This window comes from Globicephala melas, chromosome 1, assembly GCF_963455315.2.
Source record: "Globicephala melas chromosome 1, mGloMel1.2, whole genome shotgun sequence".
NCBI lineage: Eukaryota > Metazoa > Chordata > Mammalia > Artiodactyla > Delphinidae > Globicephala > Globicephala melas.
Window position 1 is genome coordinate 45,161,340 of NC_083314.1, and position 17,869 is coordinate 45,179,208.

The 17,869-nt window shown below is 34.5% G+C and overlaps 1 protein-coding gene across 5 annotated transcripts in view; it reads right to left on the minus strand.

Annotated features, from left to right (window-relative positions):
- Positions 1-17,869, minus strand: part of SWT1 (SWT1 RNA endoribonuclease homolog) — a 91,698-nt gene that overhangs the window by 32,996 nt on the left and 40,833 nt on the right. For 4 of the 5 annotated variants that reach the window (XR_009563260.1, XR_009563259.1, XM_030873042.2 and 1 more), the window contains exons 15-16: positions 15,012-15,199; positions 12,204-12,335 (exon numbers count right to left, since the gene is read on the minus strand). Coding sequence is in view for 2 of the 5 variants with exons in the window: in XM_030873042.2 (XP_030728902.1) it covers positions 12,204-12,335; positions 15,012-15,199 (320 nt within the window). In the remaining 3 variants the exon portion in view is untranslated. The remainder of the gene's footprint in view (positions 1-12,203; positions 12,336-15,011; positions 15,200-17,869) is intronic. The other variant, XR_009563261.1, reaches the window with a different exon arrangement.

Genomic DNA, 17,869 nt, shown 5'->3' on the forward strand with positions numbered 1-17,869 from the left:
TCTCCATTTTTGAGAAAATGGAGGACAAAGGTTTTAAGTAACTTGCTCCAGGTCAAAATCCTAGGAAGTAATAGAGCAGTGATATGAACCCAGGGAAGATGGCTTTAGGACCACTTTCCTACCCAGTATACAAAGTGCCTCTAGATATGTAACACATGAGATTAATACCAACCCTAAGAGATAGTGTGCAAACATGCTGCTGATAGACCTTAGTAATCAGCCAATTCTAATCAGTCATCAAGATAGCACCTTAGGGAAATAGGAATGTAATTTAAGCAATGTAAATAACACTGAAATCTGACCAGTTGTGTTTTGACATTTTCAGATAACTATTAGTTGACACAACTGACAAAAAGTAGTAGTCTGCACAGAGCTTAGAAAAGGGAATTAAAGAAAAAGAATATCCCTGTGTAGGGGAAAGGCTGACTATTTGGCAAATAAAATTCCAGAGAAGAAAAGAGATTACTTTAGCTTGAGGTCAACATCCCCAGCAGTCAGCAAGAAAACTTGGTAGTAATCTAGTTTGCAGCGTAAACTTTCCTCTAGGAGTCACTTAATTTATAAATATTTCAGTTCAGCTGGCAGTTACTGATTTCAATGTAAATAAATAAATGGGCATTCTGATATATCAGCTTGCTTCTAAATTTGGTTACTGTTGAGTCTGGTAAGTTTTCAGTAAACTGGTAAAATAAAATTCCTAAACTTACAAATTTGAGGATGAACTCTTCCAAAACTATGAAATCATGGTGTTAAGATCCAGGTGACCAGGCAGTTTCTTTCTCTTTATTTCTGTACTAATTGATTACTCAGTATACATTAACTCCTGGGTGAGGTGGGGCTATATCAAAAATCGAAACAAAGAGTTCTTGTCCTTATAGAGCTTACAGGCTAGTCTCACTTTAAAACAGGTAGCATAAGCAAAAGTATAGACAAGAGAGAGTCTACACTAATTAATTTTGATTGTCCTTGAAGATAATGAGCTAACTGAGGTAAAAGACATGGAAAGAAGAATTTTCACTCACTGTATATTCTTTTTCACCTAATGAATTATTTTTAAGCAATGTGAAGGCATTATATATTTTTAATGATTAAATAAAATTATTAAAAATTGGTAAAAGTAATTAATGAATCAGAAAATAAATTTGAAGAATTATTCAGAATACAGCACAGAGGGATAAAAGAGATGGAAAAAAGGAGTCAAGAGATACGGCTGACAGAATGAGGAGAGTCAGCAATAGGAATTCCAAAACAAGAGAATTACGGAGAATGAGGGGGAGAATAATTGAAGAGATAATAATTGAGAATTTCCAGAGTTAAAGATGTGAGTCTTCAGATTGAAGAAAACACACCACATCTCAAGAAAGATAAATAAAACAAAACCTATACTAGACATCTTGTGATAAAATTACCAAACATAAACGTTACAGAAGAAAATCTTGAAAGCATTCCAGGGTGGGACGGGGGTGGGAGGAGAGACAGACTACCAGCTAAGAAAAAAGCAGTATGCTGACAGCTGACTACTCATTTCCAGGAAGATATAAGATAATGAAATTACATCTTCAAAGTGTCTAGGGAGGGACTTCCCTGGTGGTCCAATGGCTAAGACTCCACATTTCCAATGCAGGGGGCCCGGGTTCGATCCCTGGTCAGGGAACTAGACCCTGTATGCCACAACTAAAATGATCTCGCGTGCCACAACTAAGACCTGGCATAGCCAAATAAATAAATAAATATTTTTTTAAAAGTGCCTAGGGAAAATAACTGTCAACCTACAATCTACACACAGTTAAGTATCAATCAAGAATGAAAGCAAAATAACACTTTCAGTCAGAAAGGCAATGTCATTACAAGCAATAGAGCTTCCACCCGTTATTTTGGGACGATCTTGGAAACCAGCCTTCAGTCTATGAGGAAGCCCAGGCTACATGGAGATGCTACATGTTTGTGTTCTAGCCGACAGCCAGCGCCAGCCAGCCTTTGAGATGACTCCAGACACCATCTGACCACAACCACACAAGAGTAGTTCTCAAGTGAGAACTACCCACATGTGTCCAGTCAAGCCCTGGAACCATTAGAGAAAATAAATAATTGACCGCTATTGTTTTAAGCTAGTAAGTTCTGGGATTTAGCAATAGGTGACCCAGAACATGAGGACTGAGGTAAGGGAAAAAACCATCAACTACATAAACTGCAAAGTATGAAATTTCTTCTGCAGCTAATCATTTGATTGGTTCAGCACAAGGAATTGCTGAACTCCTTTTGTCTAATTTTTTTCCTTTTGCTTAGTCATATATTCATTAGCCTGTTAGTGAAGGTTCCTTCTATAAAGTCCTATGGTATCTTAGTTGAACTAAGAGAGAATATTTTCCATATCTCAGCATGAGAAGAGAAATTAGTACCTCTGTTGGTGGTAGACAGATATGATCGTGGCAGCAGGAGCCAATCACCCCTGAGCCCAGGTAAGACATAGACCTGAGATGGAGTGTAGAAATCCATAAGGAGTAGGTGTATAAACAATGGCCCCTTCCTACATAGTCATTCTGTCACAGAGGTATCTAAGTTGAAGAACTGGCAGTTAAATTTCTGAACATGGAGTTCTATTTTAAGTGACTTTTCAATGGAAAGTTGAAAACACATAGGTATGAAAAATGCATTGGCTCAGGTTATAATAAAATTTCTGTACCTTCTTTGAAAATTTACACATTTATGAAAGAAAATTAATTCCTGATTAAAGGTTCTGAAAATAAGTTGGATTTTCTTTGTTTTGTTTGAGAACAGATGGTTGCTTGTACATTAGGTCCTAAGCCTATATATGTAAAGGAAGCATAACAATTACACCTTAACTGAATGGAACACTAGACTGAAGAATGTTTCTACTTCTATACACAAAATATTTTATAGGATCACATCCACTTCTTGTAATTGTTTACAACTATTTCCAAGCAATCTAGAGGAACTGTTGACTTTTTAAAAATAAGTACAGTAATCATGTAATATCGTGCTCCTATGGTACAGGGGGCACCAAGATACAGAAAATTTCAAAATTCATTAAAAACCCTCCTCTTTTTTGCCCCTCCAGATATTACCACTTTCTCCCCTTTGCTCTTCCAGTCCTTCCAATAGCACTGAAATTAAGTTTGTATATTAAATTTTGTTTGAAATACCTAGAGTGGCTTCTGTTTTCCTGACTCAGCAATGACTGAAACAGTACTTGTTAACAGAAGTTACTTGGTTTAATTGTAGAGAAACCACTACCACTTCCCTTGATTCTTGGATCTACATTCTGACTAAGGGAGAAACAGCATCATATACAGCATTATCTAGGACAGCACCCTAACTTCATAGGTTACAGCTGGTATGGAAAATAAGTCTGTTTTACCAAGCCAGTTCCTTAGATTAGTATATGATAAAGCCAGCAAATTCCATGTAACCATAGTTGTACTTCTTTTGCTATAAAATTAGTTTTTTAGCTGTATGGGTTATCAAGACAGTAACCAACAAATCCCTTAAATCGACAGATGGAGTTGCTGATAGAAGCACTGCAGTAAGAGAAGTTAATTCCATATTTAAAAGAGGTGTCTATTCCAGTGAGGACAAATCACTGCCCCTTCATGATGGAAGGGGTCTGAATCACTGCCACTAGTGGCTTGATGGTACCCTAGGGAATGGTGCCTTATAGACTGCTTAGCATTTACCTCAGCTGTTGGCAGTTTGGGCTTTCAGCAGTGGTAGCATCCGGAGCAGCCTTCTAAGGGGAAGTCCCACGTTTGAGCTCATGTTATCCAGGCTGCTATTTATTGTCCCTTTGCATATGAGATCACTGACCAAACACTGGGGTGGCTAGGGGAAGAGGGTGACTGACATCCACAGGACAGCTGATCTTGTCCATTTGACTACTGAGAGTCTCCACTGCAGTGGGTAGTCTTTGATGAGTATTCACATGGGACACATGTGCCCATTACAAGATGCCCATCCACACATCTCTCCTCTAGACTTCCTGTCACCAATCCTCAAATTCTGTTTTTTCCAAGTTTCCAAACAAACCAGTAGTCACTGCTTATTAATCAAGGTAGATCTGTTTCCCTGATCATTTCTCCAACTACAGTGAAATTTTAGGTCCCCGGAGATTAGTATTAACTCAGAGTCAGTATCTAGTAACCCCCCAAAAGGTCTGAGTATTTCACTTTTTCTAGGATAGAGTCACCCCAGTAAGTGGATACAAATCCTTTTAAAGAAGACTGATACATTCTTTATACTACCTTACACTCCAATGCTGTACGAAAGTATTCACACTTTTTCATCTACGTTCTCAAGAGTTTAAATAAAATCTGCATAAATTACTATCTTTAATATAAAAATATACTTTTGATGATTTTACTTATTTGTCTTAGCTCAACAATCAAGTTGGGGAAAATATATAGCTTTGTGCTGTCAAAACATAATCTTAATGTTAGCAAAAAAGAAACATTAATTGGAAAATCTACAACTTATAGTTCCAGTTACATTATTACTAATGGTTAAGTATATGTTGATTCTTGAAGGTTTATTATGCCTTATTGACAAGGATTGGACCATCAAAATGTAACATAATTCCAGGGGTTTCTGATGTATAATAAATGTTTACTGAGTTATCTTCTAGGGAGAAAACATTGTCCTGAGTTGGACTCAACCTTTTATATTACTAGAAACAGCCTTGAGAACATTGATTGCATCACTTCTCACTATGGGCAGATGGTTGGTCTACTACAGTGTTAAAAGTTCTTTAGAGGCACAAGAAGATATTTCTCAAAATACATGAGACTAATCCTAGAGTCTAGGGTACACTCTAATGTTAAACCTTTTGTACAACTATTCTGTAAGAAGGAATTAGAACTGATCATCTGGCTTTATCCATGTATTTATTATATACTTATTATTTAAGTTAAAATTATTATGATAGAGCCCTTGTTGAGCACCTTTGATCCCCCCACCCCATTTCATTTATTTTACTGATGTCTAACCCCACTGACTTAGTCAGTCAGTCATCCCATCTGCTTCTCTGAAAAATGTAGTGTTTGGTAGTTTTAGAATTTCTTAGGGTGACTTAATAGCAGGGATAGCAGGGAATTTTAGTTAAATTATCAGATCAATAAATCATTAGGCAGAAATAATCAGCTAAAAAAGAAAAATTTTCAAGTATTGATTTTAAATAAAAACAACTCTATAAACAAAGTAAAATATTTGTTATCTTCAAGAAGTAATCTTCATTTATATTTGATTATTTGATTCTGGTGTGATCAAGAAGTTTATGATGGGAAATATTTAACTCCATCACCAAAACTGGATTTTACTGACTAAAACAAAAGAACACCAACACTTAGAAATGCTTTAGGGGTAGCAGGAATAACTGGCATCAGAACGCAGATATTTAGGATAAAAATAAACGTCCTCACAACGCTGACATTTAGGATAAAAATAAAGGTCCTTATTTCCTATTCTTGAATTACAAATGCTAGGAAGCATAGATAAGAGCTTCAAATGTATAAAATGAAATCTAGTTATTCTAAAACGTAAGTCATGTGTGATCTATTACCTTCAGTAGCATTAAAGAGGAATGTTAAAAAAATATCAGCTGTGTTGGATAATTCAGTCAGATTAATATGTGGATGCCTAATATTTTGTCAGCTAATTTAATACAAATTTTATTATGTATTACATACATTTGATATAAATGTTATGTTAAAGCTGTGTTTATCAAACTGTAATATAGATACCATAAAAAGCTTTTATTGTCTATATTTTATATACATTATATGTCTTATATAAGAAACACCTGCTTATATTCCTTAAGTCTCAATCACTTCCATTACATCTCATCTTTCCTTCTACTAACCCTAATTTAGATAGTTGATATAGAGAGATCAGAATTAAACAATTAAGGATAACATGGGACCACAAGAGCCATTTGGGCAAATTACTGGAGGCTCCATCATCTGTTCTAGACACAAATACCTTTTTTATCTCCTCAATCTCTTTGTTCCAGTCTTTCTTCTTCCTCTCCCATTGCGGACCACAGGCTCCGGACACGCAGGCTCAGCGGCCACGGCTCATGGGCCCAGCCGCTCAGCAGCATGTGGGATCTTCCCGGACCGGGGCATGAACCCGTGTCCCCTGCATCGGCAGGCGGACTCTCAACCACTGCGCCACCAGAGAAGCCCGCTCCTGATTTTCTTATTCTTTACCCTTTCATAGCTTGCGCTTCTCTCTTCTGTATCTTTTTTGGAACCTCTATATTACCTATTGATCTAATGTCATAATGTAGTACTATTAGCAGCATTCAGCCCTACAAGAAGTTGTCCTCCACCAGATATACTATAAAAGACTCATTCAACCATTCAACACACCTCCCCTGCTTTTTTTTTTTAACCATCTGCTATGCGTCATACAGGTATAAATCTAGGTATAGAAAAGTAAAATGAAGAAAAGTAAGCAAAGTTCCTGCCCTAAAAGTGGTCAAAGTCTTAGGGAGCTGATTATGAAATAAATTATGAAAAAGGTCTAAAATGATGGCATGGAGGGTGAAGCAACTAAACCTTTTCATTTTAAAATAAAAGGTTGTATTATTTTCTCTTATTCAACATAGTGACTGATATACAGGACATGGGGTATATGAAAAATCTGATAAAGAGATGCAGTGACATCTGTGGAAACCCTAATGGGGGAGGGAAGGTGAAGTCTAATTATCTAAGGGTAGAAAGGCCAAGCCTCAAAGAAAGTAGGTCAGACCTAAACATGGATAAACCTCTCTAACCTAGACAAGGAAAATTTTTTATCAACGGCGGAACATCTTGCACACTGCAATGAGTCAAGATGCTAAAAAACCACTAATTTTAACGTCTTTATTTTCTACATCTTTCATAAAAACTTTTGTTTCAACAATTAACTTCATCTATAAAACAGCCTAAAGAGTGTTATCTTTGTGTCAACCAAAGGATGACCTTCCCTAAATAACCTTTCTAAAATCTCAAGAGGTCAGCTATCAAAACATACAATATTAAGTTAATATTCTCTCAAATGCGAACTCCACACTCTTTGAAGCTACTAATTCATTAGTAGATATAAAAAACTGCTGTGATTGTAGGAGTCCTTTTCCCAGGAATTATGTATGGTTATACCAGTATATGTTTTGTTCTTATGTTAAAATGGGGTAAGAGAGTAATAGGGAAATTCTTGTGAGACTTAATAAGAATTTATATATGTAAATAACACACACACACGTAAAAATCCCCAGTTTCATGATTATAATTGTTTTGTTTTAGAAAACCAGCTCTATAAGGTATTTCAAACCAAAGCCACAGAAATGTAACAGAGGTTACAAAGGTTTTGAAGATTACTAAAAGCATTTGAAGATGACAAAAATTAATCATCTTCCTTTCCTAAATTCAAGCAGAAGTCTCATTTTCCACAATCATGTACTATGATCACAAATGAATGTCCACTCAGAATATGACTGTGTCCAAGGCACCATTTAGCACTCAGTCTACATTTTAAAATAATCAAACCAAATATGACAGCTAGAGAAAAAAATCATCTAGCTTAAGAGATAAAAATTAATTAATTCAACTTGAGATATCCCCTCATATAAAAAAAGCTCCCTCCCCCCAAAAATGTGCCAAGTTATTGATAACTCCCCCATAAGATTCAAAATATGAAATTGAGAAAACATTATTTTAACCACTTCATCCAAGGCTACTTGAGCTGGAAATCTAGAATTCATGAAATTGACACAGAAATACAAAGTTTTACATATTAAACCAAGTGATAAAATGAATATACACACTTAAGCATGGTCTAGTTATAGTTTTGGATTCAAATGCTACAATTTGTGTTTTTTTTCTTTCTAATAATTTCAATCTTATTTTATAAAGGTGAAACACACAAACATGATTATAAAACGTAGGCAGACTGCAATTTCCTACCCTCACTCTTCCCCTTTCCTCTCCTCTGCTTCTAAACCAGGCAGCTCATCATCTACTTCACAGACACAAAAACATACATTCATGGTTGTTGTGAGTATTATCTTTCAGGTTGAAGCTGCACACATTTATAGTATGCCTCAGATTTGGATTACATGACCTGTTTAGTTAACTTTGTAGATATGTCAATCTAAGCACAAGACATTTAATGTTTTTTGATTAATGTACAAGTAGAAGTTTTCTTAGTTTTAGAATTTGCCATAGGACTCTCCGATTAATTTTTCACTCCAAATGAAGCTTTATAATCTTTATATACTAAACAAAAGGTTTTTGTGATCTTGAGAGCAACTTGATCAATCTAGACATAAGTTCACTGAAGTATAATATGAGACTAGATTGTACTGCCCTAAAAAATAAATCTTAAAGCACTTTTGTTTACATGGAAAGAGTACTGACTAGTTCACTAGTGTTTAGATAAGAAAACCATTAACAAGTGTTCAAATTAATCCTGTATATGTATAAAAGGAAAGATAAGAGAGAAGCAATCTCTAAACCAATAGCAAATAAGTTCACTCTCCTACCCAAGAAGAAAGTGTGCAGAAAGTATAGAAATCAGCAATATTCCCATCCCATTTAACTTTTACCAAATTAGGTATTCTGTTCCTAATTGTATAACTGTGTGAACAACTGTTACATCAATATTTTCAATCTTAACTTATGACAATCATGTTTAGACCCCTATTAAAATTGAAATAACACACTTTTAAACATTTCAAATTTAACATATCAGCTTTAAAGAGAAAATAAAGACTAACGCTTATAAATATGTTACAGTTTAAAAAGTATCTTCATACACATCATGTGAAGAAGAGATGAGTATTCTCACTTACTAAGGAAAGAAACTGTAGCTTAGAGAGGGTAGATGACATGCCTGAAGTCAGCTACAATGGGAAAGATCTGGACTAGAAGCCCAAACTCTTAGTTCAACAAACACATTTTCATTCACTTCTTTAAATGAAGGACCCAGTTAACAGGTCATCTATTATTGATTCCTAATGTAACACTATAAATCATCTGCTATAATAAAAAGAAATAGAGTTGACATATATTCACTGAGCATGCATCTCAAAACTAAATGAAACTATTTCATTTTAGTAAGCATCCAAAATACTAATGAATTTGTAGTCACTACAAATTTGAGTGTATTTTTCAATGTTTAAAAATCCACTCAGTTAGCCAACCTCCAATTTTTTAACTGAACTTACTTTAACATGACTGGTTTTATTTTGCGGTACGCGGGCCTCTCACTGTTGTGGCCTCTCCCGTTGCGGAGCACAGGCTCCGGACGTGCAGGCTCAGTGGCCATGGCTCACAGGCCCAGCCACTCCGCGGCATGTGGGTTCCTCCCGGACCGGGGCACGAACCCGTGTCCCCTGCATCGGCAGGCAGACTCTCAACCACTGCGCCACCAGGGAGGCCCCAACATGACTGTTTTTTAAAGGATTTTAAGACCACATATTCACTTGACAAAACAATATATATTAACTTTTACTATATTTTTTTCAAATGTCCACTGTTTGAAGGTTTAAAAAAAACTTGCAATTTTAGTAGTTTCCATTGATTAATGAATGCCTAAACGGGCAAACTTTTTAATCATAATGCCCTCTGCTGGTAACTCAAGAGGTTCTACTATATTTATTACAGGAGGTTGGATTAATTTCTTTAACTGTGGTCCCCCACCAACTGCATATAAATCTCTTGGAAAGCCTGTTAAAAATACAACTTCCCTCCTCTACAAAATACCTACAGATACTGTGATTTCAGTAAATCTGGGATAAGATCTAGAACTCTTATCTTCCCCAACAAATAAGCAGAGAATCGCTGGTTTGGTTAGTTATACTAACACCCGACTTTCAAAGCACAATAACTTTATGAAAAGCTCTGGGAAGGCATTATTATGCCTCTTTTATAGATGAAGACTGAGGCTCAAGACAATTTACTCCAGGTCACATTATAAAAAGTAGCAGAACAACTAACATTTTCTTATTCCTGGAGGTATGTACACTTACAGGAAAGATTAACAAAACTGAATCAGCCTTAAAATTCAAGTATTTACTTCCTTAGATACAGTTTATGAAAGCAGTACATGCTATACTTTCTCAACCATGACTCCACATGAGACTCACCAGGGGAGTTTATAAAAATGCATACACCCAGGTCCCACCCCCAGAGAATCAGATTGAATAGGTTTAAGGCAGCACCCAGCCATTGTTCTCTCTTTTTTTTTTAAGCTCCCAGATGATTAGAATTGGCCACCAGGGCTGAGCACCACTTAGGCCCATGGTGCTCAGCCTTTAGCCTGCACAGAATCACCTGGAGGACACAGACTGCAAGGCCCTACCCTGAGTTTCTGATTCAGGAGGTCTGGTAGAATTTGAGAATTTGCATTTTTAACAAGTTCCAGGTGGTGATGATGATGCTAGTTCTGTGCCCACACTCTGAGAACACCTGGTTAAGCATAATGGCTAGTGGTTCTCAACACTGCCTACACATTAGAATCACCTGGAGAAATTTTAAAACTCCTGACAGCTAGGCACACCCTCAGACCAATTCCATCAGAATCTCTGGGGTGGGGTCGAGGGAACAATATGTTTAAAGCTTCTAAAATTAAGAAGCTTTCTCTACAGCAAAGTCTATAAAAGCTATTAATGGATGTAAAGTGATTTTCTGAGTGGGTAATATAATATGCAATATTTCTGAAGTTTTTGGACCAGAAACACTTCTGTCAAGGCACATAATTGACAGCTCTGGATGTGTGAAATACTAGCCTACAGGATAAACTGGAAACTGCTTTATGCAGCCTATAAGTCATTCCCCTCCAAACTCGATCCAGTCTCATCTTTTCCCAGACTCTCCCTGGCTCCACTGCCTGTAATCCTATTAAAATATCAATAACTCTTTATTGCAATTATCTGTTTCAATGTGACTGCACTATTTCTACAAGCTCATTGGAGTCAGAGTTTGCATCTCATTTATCTTTGATTCCCCAGAGCTAGCATGATGCCAAGCACAGGCAGTGCTCAATAAACATTTGTTGAGTAATTGAATTCAGACTAATATCCCTACTTTCTGTAGAAAAGGTAATGTGTCAAGCATGGCTTTTATGCAATGTAGCATGTGCAACAGCTTTTACATAGCTAACATCAGAACTGAATTATTTCTTCTTCATAGAGCTACTCTTGTTTGATATTGCCTTAAATAAAAAAAGACTACATGCACTTAGAGATGATACTTGTCTTGGGATCTGTTACATCTTCAATTCATTAGTAACTTAAGAGTGGCAAAAAGCTTTGGTAATTTTTTATTCTAAGAATCATATTAGCCAAGTGATCCAAAAAGAGGTACAAATGCTTTGTACATTAACAACGAGATGAAGTTTCCAAAAACCCGTAAAGAGAAATGAAAACAAAACCAAAAGCTGCTATTGTTTCAAAAATCCAAGTTTTTAAAACTTGGACATGCTAAAATTAAATCAGTTTTGATTTTGTTTTTTTAATTTATAAAGAACAGTATTCTTCTGTCAGCAAGCTGCATGCCAATTCAGGTCAAGCAACTTTGGAATATAAAGAAAAAAATTGCAAGATTAAGTTTAGTATTCTTCTTCAGTGCCACAAAAGAAAACATCTGACTTCACACGACACAGCTGGTATGGTCCATTCTATACCTTTCTGGAACTATGTTTTCTATATACGTCACAAATATTTAAAATAATCACGTATGTATTAAGTCTCAAAGCATCATAAAACTAGGTTGCTTCTCAAACTTTTTCAGTTTGTGGTACTGTGAGACTGGATTGGATGAAATCAATCATGTTTACAAACATTAACATATATTTGTTTTTAAAGGGCAGTGATAATTACCTTAACACATATTTTTCATTCAACAAGTAATTACTGAGTGCCCATTATGTGTCAGGCACTGTTCTTGTAGCTATAGTTATGCAATAAAGAAAATAAATTTCCTTATGAAGCTTATAATCTGGTCTATTTTTTCCTAGAAAGGAAAAAAGTGGAAACATTCGTGTGGTCCAAATTAGAAACAGGGATTCTTTGCAAGGGAGGGAAAGAAGTTAAATCTAAAAGCCGTTAGTTTATAAAACTTGCTGGAAGACTCCCAGCAACTCTGAAAAAGCTGATAAACCTAAAAGAAAGATGAAAGTAATAAACTTTAAAATTAGTTAGTATTTACCTCTGAATTCCTTCAAGAATAACCTTAACAGCTTCCATTAACTTTTGAAGATATACAAATGCTTCTTCAAATGATGCTATTTTTGAAGACATCAGAGCTGAATTTGAGCCCAATCTTTGAAACACATCCATGCTAAAATAGAGAAAAAAATGCTCGTAGGTACACATGCGTATTTAGTGTAATTCAAGTATTTCGATTTCTAGTGTATAAAATTAGGTAATATTTAAAACTCCTCTCTCATAATGCTAATCTATTTAAATTAGAAATAAAAGACTAACTTGTGAATGTCCAGGCTACCATTCATGCAAAAGATATGGATCAACAACTATACAGGTCTAATCTAAAGTAATACTGTAAAAGCTATGTGAATAATGTTTCACTCTAAGAGACCATAAGAGATGGAAGGGAAGTAATAATATCAATTTATATTCAAGTCAGTACGTAAGTACTGACAGTACTCCTGTACATAAGGATGAAGAAAAAAAATCAGACATCAGATTTAGAGTTTGCTGAAACTGGATGTTATAAGTGTTCATACACTTTACTCTGGTAATTCCAATTTTAGAAATCTATCACATATTAATAATTATTCATAACTGGGTAACAATTAGTAATCACCTAAATGTTCAACAATAAAAAAAGTGTTAATAAATAGTAAATTAGCCACCTGATGAAAGACCAAACAACTATTAAAATGATGCTTATGCCATCTATGAAACAGAAAAATTAAGGTATACAAAATGTACTCAAATAATAACAACCATATAAAAAATCAAAACATATACTGTATGGGCTGAACAGTGTCCCCCCAAAATTCATGTTCACCCACAACCTCAATGTGGCCTTATTTAAAATAGGATCTTTATAATTAGTTAAGTTAAAATGAGGTCATTCTGGATTAGGGTGGGCACTACCCTATGTGAAGACAAAGGCAGAGAGTGGGATGATATATCTACAAATACTGCTGGCAGCTACTAGAAGCTAGGAGACAGTCATGGAATAGATTCTCCCTCAGAACCTCCTAAAAGAACCAACTCTGCAGACACCTGGATTTCAGACTTTCTAGCCTCCAGAACTGAGTGAATAGATTTCTGTTATTTTATTTTATTTTTCAAGATTTTTTATTGAAGTATAGTTGATTTACAATGTTGTGTTAATTTCTGCTGTACAGCAGTGATTCAGTTATACATATATGTACATTCTTTTTTTATACACTTTTCCATTATGGTTTATCATAGGATATTGAATATAGATCTCTGTGCTATGTCACAGGACTCTGTTGTTTATCCATTCTATATATAAAAGCTTACATCTGCTAACCCCAACCTCTTTAAGGTTGTGCATAGGTGCTCTAATAATAGTTTTATAAAAATTATTTTTTTTATTTTATAAAAATTGTGCATAGGGCCTACCAGATCTTCACATGACCATCTCTATGTGAAAGGCTCAAACATGAATATGTTGAGAAGTTCTACAGTGACTCTGGTACACAACCAGGCATGGAAAACAATAAAGTAGGCTTTAAAAACTATATACTGATAAAATAATATAAGCATTTTCCACTTACTGAAGTACTATAATGTAAGTCTATTATCCAGAAATTACCAAGAACTCTGTAACATCCAACACAAATTGTATGTATATTATAGGTCAGTTCTAAGGTACATAAAGTACTCAAATGTTTTCTAAATGAAAGGAACATTAAAATATCTTAGATATTGTTTTAAACTACTTTATTTTTAAAGTGATCATTTCTGGCATATACAACTTTCGGCTAACAAAAATATCTGATAAGCCACAACATTAAAAATACATTAAGACTGGACAAATCAAAACCTTTGCTTTATATGAAAATACAAAATTTTAAATGTTTTCTTTACCTCACATGTCAGATATCGTTATTTCTTTAGGATAACAGACTATATATTTGTTTGAAAAAGATTTTTAATTGTTGTCAAGGACTAAAAATGGGTCCCAAATCTATGACCGATTGAGAATAGATGTTTAAGTGGAGTGCTAATATTACTTTGCTGCTCTTGTAGACAACTCGAACAGATAAATGATCTTAATCCAAAACAACAAACTGGGCCCTCGAGACAAAATCATACCACAAAGCACGCAGTAAGATTAACATATTAATTATATAAAGACTATAGTCTTGGGGAAAAGTATGGAAGGGAGCGTCGGCCTACTTTAAAACCAGTTGTTTTCAATAATTTTTTAAGTTACTCTAGCAGCAGCCTATTTAAAGACTACTCACAAATGGTCTCTATCTTTTCATTTTACCAAGACCATAATACTTCATGTGTATGAAATAAAAGTATTTCTCCGTTTTAAGTAAAAGTATTTATCTTTCTTTTAAAAAAATTTTACATGAATTTTCCCTTATCCAGACTGATGTTTTCTTTACATTATTTTAAATCTGATTAAGGCTTTGTATCCTGCTAATTCGTTTAGCTAATCTTGGTGACTATTCATTGGTTTTGACATATATAGGCAATGATTCTCATCAAGGTTTCACATCTGAATCACCTGGAGAGAAGCACTAGTTCGGCTTCACTTAAGTCCTACTGAATCAGCACTTCTTAGAACCTAGGCATATATATTTTTTAAACTCTCCAGATAATTGTGATGCGCACCCCTAGTTAAGCACCACTGTTTCTAAGGGTACAAATTTGACAAAAGGCCCCCTTAAGATAATCTAGTACAAACTATATTGTTAAACTCACAACCCAAACACTAAATATTTAATGAATAAGAGTAATGATGGAAAACCCTAAAATTCAAAAATTCTTGGAAATTTAGTACCTGTTTTGATATATTGTAATCCAAACATTCTCTAGGATAGACCAGATCTCTTGATGCCTGTTGGGTTGGGGAAGATGAGAACCTGAGGAAATGGTGATTTCTTGGTTATTAGATTTCATCAAAGAATTATCTTCTTGCCTTTTACCCGCTGTATTTTTTGAAGGATTTTGCTTAAGTTTTGCCTTGACCTGGGGAAATAAGAATTACATAATATGCAGCTAATCCTTCACTAGTAAGTGAGAGAAAAAGAATGCTAATTGTTGCTTACAAATGTTCTAGCTTTCTGGGAAGTGCTGATTATTCTTTGTCCTTGATTATGTATAGAATATTCCCAGAATAGCATCAGAGCTAAAAAAAAATTTCCTTTTCCATTTATATCAAACAATATTTCCAATCTATTTATTACAGAGTATAGAAGTAGAATTCTACTTGTAAGGGATGAAGAAATAAGTGAGCAAAGAAATGGAAACAACTGTTATAGACTGCTCTTTTAAGAAGTTTGGTAGTTGATGGACGGAGATGGTACAGTAAATAGCATGACCAATTAAAAGTATTTAAGAATAGATCTGAGCATATTTTTAAGCAGGGTAAAAGAGTGATACTACTGGTTCAAGTGATTTTTTAAAAATATCACCTTGGGGGAAAATATTAACTTAGGTGAAAAATATATCTGATAGAATGGAAAAAAAGTTTTAACTATGATTTTAACTTGGGTTTTTTGACTTGGCACTACTATAACTTCTTTGTGAACTTAAATAAAATCTCTAGGTTTCCTTTGTTGATAAAAGTATGATTTCAAAGGTTAGCTTCATGGATTATTCATGGTTTATTAATTTCATGTTTATCAAATTAAAAAGAAAGGAAATTTCCAAAACTGTAACAGTTAATATTTATTTAGCATTCTCATGTACAAGAATTTTCTAAGAACTTTACTTATAATTTTCTTAGAACTTTATATATAGATAGAAAGTTAACCATCACAATTACATCTGTGATTATCTATATTTTATAACTGAGGCACAGAAAGGATAAGTAACTCATGCAAGGTCACACAGATGCTAAGAGGCATGAACAGAATTTGACCTTCAGTAGTCTATGAATGGGGTTATAATCTCTCTCCAACTATAAAGAGAATATTTCCCTTTTATTTCTTTTGAGACAGGAAGAAAATTGCCTGTTTACATTAATTATGAACTTAATAAATACACATGAATGGAAAGATGTATTTTGTTCTGAAATAAATGTGTTTACTCACCACATAGTGCTTTTCCTCAGCTGTCAAACAGTAGTGTATACAACTATGCAAATGGATTGCTTTTTCAAACACTTATATAGCACTGACTATGTGCTAGGCACTAAGTGCTCTACAAATATTAATTTATTTGTCATGAAAGGTCTGAAGCAGAGATTATTATACTCTTTTTACAAAAGAAAGGATTAAGGCTCAGAGAGGTTAAATAACCAGAAGGTAAAAACACAACTAGTCAGCATGGGAAGTCTGAGGCACACAAGCCTAAAGTTTATTAACAAGACTTATTTAAATTATTCTATCTCCTGGAAGAGCAAGTCTTTTTTTTTTATGGTGGTTAAAAGGCTTATAAAAGAAAAAAATATATATCCTTTTCTCCACCCCATCTATACAAAAATCTGGAAAATGATGCTACTTAACTTCCCATTTTTGTTTCTCAGAAGCAAACAAATAATGAATATTTCTCTTTTCCAGATTTTCTACACTTGGTAAATTCAGATAGGGGGAATTTTTTTTTATAGTTACTATATTTAGGTACTCTATTCCTGGAGGTAATCTACTTGTTGTTGTTGCTCATGTTAGTGACACATGACTAAGTATTCAGGTCATATATCAAATCTAATGTATTCTACAAGACAAAACACTATTGAAAGTGTATTTTAAAAGCCCAAGCTAAATCACAATGTTCCTGGCTGACTTGGGACAATGAATTGTTTCAAACATGAAAATAAAGCAACACTTGAGAGCTCTAACTGTGGAAACAACACAGGTTGTTTCAAGCAATCAGACTAATGCCGAGTGTTGAGGGAAATGCACTAATGAGGATACTAGATTCTTTGCCACTTGCCTTCTTGAAGCTTACCAATGTGACAACTGGAAAATCAGGATCCAAGAAGAAATAACTTACTAAGTAATAATTCAATATTTTTAAAAGGAGGCAATATATCTTAGGCATACCATTATGTGATAAACAACACTAAATTTTAACATCACATTTTCATAGTAACTCCCATTGCTAGGTTTCCAATTGATGAAAGAATCTTGATATTCATTAACATTTTTATCTCAGTCAATCCTAATTTTTTTTATTCTCAATAATTTTAATTCAAAAACTGCTAAGCCTGTGAGTATCGTGAACTTTTCATCTTGTTCACCATGTCTGTTTCAGTAAAGATGGGGTTCAGGGCTCAGTTCTGTGAGGGAAAAGGATAATGTATTTTCCCCTGCACAGTTCAAGTACAGTACTCAAGCTGCAACTCCTACATTTCCAGGTCCATTCTTCCCTACTAAAGGCTCTAAAAGTCACACTTGCCATAGAAAAATATAACTACCGATGTTTTGGTCATCTTAAACCAAAAGATCATTCACCCCTTAAATCAATTATTTCCTCAAGAATTATCATATATTTCCTATGAGTTTATCAAAAAGATGCTTTTTCACTCTGTAAGATACTCTCTTACAAGCAAGTAAGTTCTTTCCTCACCAACTATGACTAAGTATAATATCATCTAATCCTTTCATTACTTCATAAGTAGTGGGACCTATGTTACCAGAAAAAATCATTGAGAAAAACCTGGCCAATAACTCAAAGAAAAAAAGAATATGATAT